This window comes from Lotus japonicus, chromosome 2, assembly GCF_012489685.1.
Source record: "Lotus japonicus ecotype B-129 chromosome 2, LjGifu_v1.2".
Classification (NCBI taxonomy): domain Eukaryota; kingdom Viridiplantae; phylum Streptophyta; class Magnoliopsida; order Fabales; family Fabaceae; genus Lotus; species Lotus japonicus.
In genome coordinates, this window is record NC_080042.1 from 78,114,835 (window position 1) to 78,121,574 (window position 6,740).

The 6,740-nt window shown below is 38.6% G+C and overlaps 2 protein-coding genes across 2 annotated transcripts; both read right to left on the reverse strand.

Moving 5' to 3' along the window:
- Positions 1-993: 993 nt before the first annotated feature.
- LOC130739859 (uncharacterized) lies at positions 994-2,700 on the reverse strand. The gene is made up of 4 exons (XM_057592299.1): positions 2,230-2,700; positions 2,053-2,154; positions 1,907-1,972; positions 994-1,816 (listed from the first exon to the last, which is right to left on the reverse strand). The coding sequence occupies exons 1-4, from the start codon at positions 2,590-2,592 to the stop codon at positions 1,757-1,759; spliced, it is 591 nt and encodes a 196-aa protein (XP_057448282.1). The 5' UTR covers positions 2,593-2,700; the 3' UTR covers positions 994-1,756.
- Positions 2,701-3,118: 418 nt separating this feature from the next.
- Positions 3,119-3,631, reverse strand: LOC130739861 (uncharacterized). The gene is made up of 2 exons (XM_057592300.1): positions 3,472-3,631; positions 3,119-3,360 (listed from the first exon to the last, which is right to left on the reverse strand). Exons 1-2 carry the CDS (start codon positions 3,619-3,621, stop codon positions 3,172-3,174), a joined length of 339 nt encoding a protein of 112 aa, XP_057448283.1. The 5' UTR covers positions 3,622-3,631; the 3' UTR covers positions 3,119-3,171.
- Positions 3,632-6,740: the final 3,109 nt, after the last annotated feature.

Here is a 6,740-nt window from a genome sequence, read left to right on the forward strand (position 1 = left end):
ACAAGAATTTAGAACGTGACACTGGTTGCAAACAAATGATAATAATCATCAGGCATTGAACCAAGGTGTCTATCTAGCTATCATCAACCCAATATTGCTCAAGAGTTATATCCAAAGACAAGTCTATGTCACTGAAAGTTCTTTGTATATGAAGAATGGTGAAAGCAGTATGTGATTTGCTTCCAAACATTCTTTATCCATTTACTAAAAACGTAATCAAATAACAATAACTACAAAAATGTGAAAGCATATTTCTGGAAGAAGGTATCAGGTGTTTTCCATTATAAAATCTACTAGTTAAGAAAAAATAAAACAGAAAAAAAGGGCAGTGTAATGATTATTTAACTGCAAGAACACTAATAACCATGTTAAGTAAAAATATGAGTAGAACATAAAAGCTAAAAGTATGTAGTTCTTTGCTACCTGTACAGTAAGAGATGACCAATTTCTAGGGAGATTAAGGGGGTCACAATGTCTTTGGTTTCTTCACCAAAAGCCATGTAACCACATAACCCAAAAAGAATGTACACAAGTGTTATCCCACTAAAAGTTTGAGCCAGCAATTTTGGAAATTTAGATCTATCCTGCATAGAATTCATCAACCCAATTCAATTGCTCCACTTGTAATAGGCTAAAACAGAACGAGCATAATAAAACATCAAGCAAACAAAGCAAAGCACACTCTCAGAAACCAAATGTAAAGCATTTTCCAATGTAAGATTCAAGTATAAGAGAGTGGCAAAAACCTAGTTCACCCAAATAAAAACCCTTAGAAACCCTATCACTCTAATAGTATAGCACTCCTAACTAATAACTTGTGAATGTTGAATAGTTAAGAATCATATGCATTGCTAATACTGAATACTTGTCTGTTGTTTTATATAGAAACATTTTATGAACTCTTAGAATGTAACTTGAGATTTTTGCAATGTATGATTCGAGTCCCATAAATTATTGTGTTATGTTTTGGTACAGGAAGGGAGGTCATTTTCTTTAAAGCATTGTGCGGTATCAATAGCATTAGCAGTTGGATTAGTAACTGGAGTTCCTACATTGGGGTGGCCTATCGATGCCAATGCAGCTAGCCCGGTGTTATATGATTTGTCTGTATTGATATCCGGACCCCCAATCAAGGACCCTGGGGCTCTGTTGAGATATGCTCTTCCTATTGACAATAAGGCAGTAAGAGAAGTACATAAACCACTTGAAGATATTACAGATAGTCTCAAGATTGCTGGAGTCAAGGCACTTGACTCTGTGGAAAGGGTAAGACATAAGATTCTTATTCTTTGTAGATTGTGTATGAGCTTTTGTGTTTCTTTTTTTTTTTTACCTTAAGGATAGAAACTGAGTTACTTTACATGGAATGTAGAATACAAGACAGGCTTCTCGGGAATTAGATTTCCCACCCCTGGGTTTAGAATTGCCACCCTAGTCTTTTTAAAAAAATGCCGGGAATACCCTCCGGGACTTAAACCTCCATACCAGTCCAGAGGTTGATGTTCTGGACTAGTCCGAGAGTTAAACCTTCGGATTCTTTAATTACAGTTAAAATAACATGACTTTAGTCCAATTGCAGCAAATATAACATGACTTTAAAATTGAAAAGTTACATAATCCAATTTAAACAAAATTACAATACAATAATCCAAGTTAAGCATTAGAAAAGTAAAGCAAAATAACAATACGAAATCTAAGTTCAGCATTTCAAAAGTTACACAAATAGTCCTTAATATAGATTAGTAAAGAACTAATATTAATCTTCTGTTATGTTTGTGAAGCTTCCAGGTGGAGGTGCACTGTCCTTTGAAAATACCTGTATAATGAAAACAGATTCAAATGCTTTGTTGTAGATGTGGAAAAGATTCAAATGCTTTATTTTAGATGTGGAAGAAGATTATCATACCTTGACTACATTGGACAAGGTTATATTCAGATAACAATTAGACTTTCTAGGAGAGAACACAGCGACCTGAAAGCAAAGTGAAGAAACGATGTGATGTCCAAGTTGTCCAAAGAAGCTTAAAATGTTAAAGTTGCCTATAGATTAACCTTTTGGAGAAGCAGAACAGATCCAACAGTTATGTCTTTCGCAAATACGCTTTCAGTGAAGACCTTGTGATGGATACTAGCGCCAACAGTGCCCGTAGGGTCCTGAATCTCAATCTCAGATGTCATGAGAGAAACATGAATCATTTCACTGAAATATAAGGAGGAATAAGGAAATACCTTGAGTGTAACTGTTGCATCTCCAAACCCATTGGGATTGCAGGATTTGATAACACCGATGACGTGATCTACTCTTTCATGATGGTGAGTGATTGCGCCCAGAGGAGTGGCAGATCCGTTTAATTGCAGGGCTGAAAGCCAAGCATTGGATTGGAAATCGGGATCGGTGTCGTGGCCGTCTTGGAGGACTTGCCTAACGAATTGTTGGGTTGAAATGTTTGGTTTGTCGTCGGTGGATCTGCGGTGAATCATGGCGGCCTGGACGGCGCCAGCTGGGCCGGGAATGAGAGGACGAGAGCTGGAGGCAAGGTTGTCTTGGCGTTTGCAAGGGCGGATGAAGGTTGATGGTGGATCTTGTTCCATTTCTTCTGGTTATTTCCTGCAACAAGGGAAGAAGGGAAGTAATGTAATGGTGTAGGATGCCTTTGGTGCATAGGGGACTAATATAGGAAGTAAAGGGATTTATGGTGTAGGAGGAATGAGTAATGGGGTTGGTGGTGAAGATTAATGGTGGTCAGAGTTGGTTGTGTAGGCAGTGATGGTGGTTGAGATTGTAATTGATGGTGGTCAGAGTTGGTTGTGTAGGCATTCTGCTGCTTGATAAGGGTGATCCAGGACTATAAGTTTCGGATCACTCCAGGACTTTAAGTTTCGCATCAATCCAGGACTATAAGTTCCGGACTGATTCATAATTAAATTTACCACCCCCCCTTTTTAAGACGTCCGAGAGTTGAAAACCCGGATTAATATGAAACTTCAAGATTCGTACCTCTAAAACCAGATACTGTCACAGACAGAAACGTGAAAATGCAGTGACAATAATATGGGACAAACAGACCTCGTTACAATACTGGAGCATTGTCTTAATACATGTAGGAAAATATTCTTGCTAATAATATGGTTACAGACATGGTTACAACATTACAAACATGAATCATATTATCAATCTTCTGTTATGTCTGTTAAATCAAAGTTGGTAATAACACAAGGACCAATCCAAACAGTGTGTTCAGCCATAAATCTATCCAAACGCTCTTTATACGGTTTACACCATTCGGACTCGGGTTCTTCAACGTTGTATTCCCATTGGGGAGCAATTGGCGGCATAGGATGTCCAGACACCAACTTCAGCTACATTTAAGAGTATAGTAGTAAAATTAGATATATTTCAATATAAATTGTTTAACGTGACAAGAGAGTGTATTAATAAAAAAGAAGATATGTATTTAATTGAGGATATACCTGTACAAAGTGATTGGTCACATGACCAATAGCTATGACAGGATGTTCTAACGGTGGGGCGCCTCCTCTCATCGGAAGGTAAGTGTAACTAGATTTTAACGAGATGGAGATGAAAACCACCCGAAACCGGTTAGCAATAAGGTACCCCATCTCCGGTAGATGCATCCATTTGGCTTTAGTGGCTCTACCATCAGGAGGGAGAGTGAGACGATTGTGCATGGCTTGTACCACATCATAACCCCACATGCGTGTATAGTGTTTCTCATAGAGTGTGAGTTCTACAATCAGCTCTTCCCTAACCCGAGGCCAACCGTCCTGACCGTTCTGAAGGTCCAGCAATGCAGCGACGGCTCTGTATCCACAATTACCATCCCCGACAACATCTATCACTTCATGTATATATGGCCATAAAAAAGATGGCAACTCCGGTAAGTAGATTTTGGAGCCGGTGGCCGTCATAGCCATCTTGTTCTTTGACTTAGGAGCTTGCGATGTTGGAGTTGTTTTAGGAGTTTTGGTGAGCCTAGGTTTCCTCTTGCTAGCTTTCGATTCTTGTTCTTTGGTCTGATTGTCAACATGTTCCCAATGTGAAAGGTCACGCTGGGTGGATCCTATTGATTGACCTCTGGGAGGTTTGGTTTTCCTCTCCTTGGACGATTGATTGTGCTTTATCTTCACTTCAGGAGGACACAATGAACTGATTTGAGGACAATAAAGCTCTTTAAGCTTCCTTCTCAGCATACTTTGGCCCGCATCATCCAAGGTATTGAAATGAGCCCACAAAGCCTCAATCTCTAGCGGCATGCATCCACTGTTTGAGGTTTGACTCTCCACAACAGGCACTTGTTCCCAAGAAAGTATCTTCCAGAATGGATCAACTGTTGCATACGGAATTGAGGCCATACTCTGAAGTGCACAAGCGCAAGGTAGTCCATGAGTGACTTTCATCACGCAACCGCATTTCTCACCACGACGATCGGCCAACTCTTCAGACGATACCCTCTTAGTTTGCTTTGTCCTCGCCATAATCTATCAGAAAAAATAAGGAAAACAGATTAATAGCTATGTAATGAGTAACTAACTAGTTGAAGCAATCCACAAGTATACACAGTAAACTAATGTTATGAAATTTCAATACAATTCAAATAATGTTATGAAATTCAAATGTGAAATCTCAAGTTGGTTATGTCCTTAACCACTACCCTAAGATAGCCAAAAGCATGGAAATTATCTTCACCCCATTCATCTTATCATGAAAAACAATAACAGAAGCAATAGGAGAGACAGTACTGAATCTCTCAAGTCCGAATCTTGAAGTCCTGGACCAGTCCGAATCTTGAAGTCCTGAACCAGTCCGAATCTTCAAGATTCGGAGTACGAATATCCCCAAATTCGCACCTCAGAACCCCATATACCCCAGAAATCACAATAGGAATGAAATTTCACCAAATCAACTCATAAAAAGGGATTCGAAACCTAACCTAATCTGAAATACCTAAATTTGAAACCCTAAATTTGAAATCACAACACTAACTCATCAAAATACACATGATTCAAAATACACATGATTCTTGGTCGTGGATTCCAACAAATTACCTCAGTGTGGTCGGTTTTGAATCACAGATGATTCTTGGTTGCTTTTGGTCGTGATGTGTGGGTCGATTTGGGTGCCTCTGGGTCGCTTCTCCTGAACCAGTCCGAGAGTTGATGTTCTGTCCCGTTACAAATGTGAATCTGAATTGATAGTTTTGTTCTATTATTAACTGAGTCCGACATTTGAAAATTCGGAGGAGTCCGAATGTTATACATTCGGACTAAAACACGGAGGGGCAATATTGGTTTTTCCCCACTTTTAAATGGGGTGGCAATTCTAAACCCAGGGGTGGGAAATCTAATTCCCAGGCTTCTCGAGCCCTCACGCAAGGGAAGACTCTAATTATATCAGGTTTAGCAAAATCTAAGAAAGAACATGGAGTTGAGCTGCTTAATAAGCTGGTATGGATGAGCTTGAACTCATAATACAAGATAGAAATCGAGATGTTGTTGGACCAAAACAAAAAGAGCTTCTTCAATATGCATAACCCTAAAAAATCGATTATACCTTTTGTTGCTCCTTAAGCTCTGGCGATGGAGGATGACGCGAAGGGAAACCCATTCACCACCGCATACTGTGGATTCGACCACTGACTCCGGCGGAGGATCTAGCGAGCGTGAGGAACGGTGGTTTCAGTCGAGAGGTTTCCATCGATTGCTTCAGTTGTCTGTGCCAGCGAGAATGAGATTGGTAAAGTGTCTTTTAACCTATTAGTCTTTATCAAGTCAAATATATTTATTTCAAAGCATAACAAACAAAATATCAACTAGTTCAAATGGCTAAGTAATTCCCTTTGACAAGCAAGACCCAGGTTCGAATCCTGGATAAAACAATTTATTTTTAAAAACAATATATTTAGTGACGGAAATTATGTTATTATTCCGTCGCTAACTTCTTACAAACTTTACCGAGGGAAATAGCGACGGGAGGTAAACAGCGACGGTACAAAACCGTTGCTAATTTACAATATAAAATAATAAAATGAAATTAGCGAGGGAATTTGCGACGGAAAACCAGCGAGGGAAAATATCCGTCGCTAAAACCGTCGCTAAATTTTAAAATTGAATATTTATTTTCAAAACGTCTATCCGTCGCTGATTCCGTCGCTAATGGCGACGAATTTTTCCGTCGCTAAAATCCGTCGGTAGTTCGCCTTTTTTTAGTAGTGCAGTACCCCAGTAGAGTTAAAATATTCATTTATTTTCATTCAAGTATATCTGATTTTTTCGAAAATATTACATAGACATTTTCTTTTAATTTGTTGGACATTCAATGAACATATCTTTTAGTGGCAGTTTTTAACAGCTGCAAATATTAGCAGCGGTCAAACTGCCACCATCATTACCCTTGGTTGTTTTTTAGGACTAAAGGACTACAAATTTCTCACTATTGTTAGTTTTATCAGTTTAGTCGATTTTAAATAATATACTCTCTAATATTTAGCTTCTCTGTTTTGTTTAAATTAACTTTGGACTAAATTAAAATAGCTTGAAGAAAATTCCACCTTTCCCGGATTTTTTTTCCCTAACTATGAATTGTGCTTTTCTTGTTACACACCACACTCTTATATTTACGTGAACTGAAAAATTCATGACAATGAAACAGACAGATAAAAGTTGAGGAAGGATCATATCTTTTATTGCATATTTTGGTGATTTGAATCAACATAACACCA

What these genes read in the sequence shown, in the direction of transcription:
- LOC130739861 (XM_057592300.1), bottom strand. Translation starts at nt 3,621, where the DNA reads ATGGGGTACCTTATTGCTAACCGGTTTCGGGTGGTTTTCATCTCCATC. An exon ending in TGACCAATCACTTTGTACAG is followed by an intron (nt 3,361 to 3,471) that starts GTATATCCTCAA and finishes TCTTAAATGTAG; the next exon opens with CTGAAGTTGGTGTCTGGACA.
- LOC130739859 (XM_057592299.1), bottom strand. Translation starts at nt 2,592, where the DNA reads ATGGAACAAGATCCACCATCAACCTTCATCCGCCCTTGCAAACGCCAA. An exon ending in CTGTTCTGCTTCTCCAAAAG is followed by an intron (nt 1,973 to 2,052) that starts GTTAATCTATAG and finishes CTTTGCTTTCAG; the next exon opens with GTCGCTGTGTTCTCTCCTAG. An exon ending in CCTTGTCCAATGTAGTCAAG is followed by an intron (nt 1,817 to 1,906) that starts GTATGATAATCT and finishes TTCATTATACAG; the next exon opens with GTATTTTCAAAGGACAGTGC.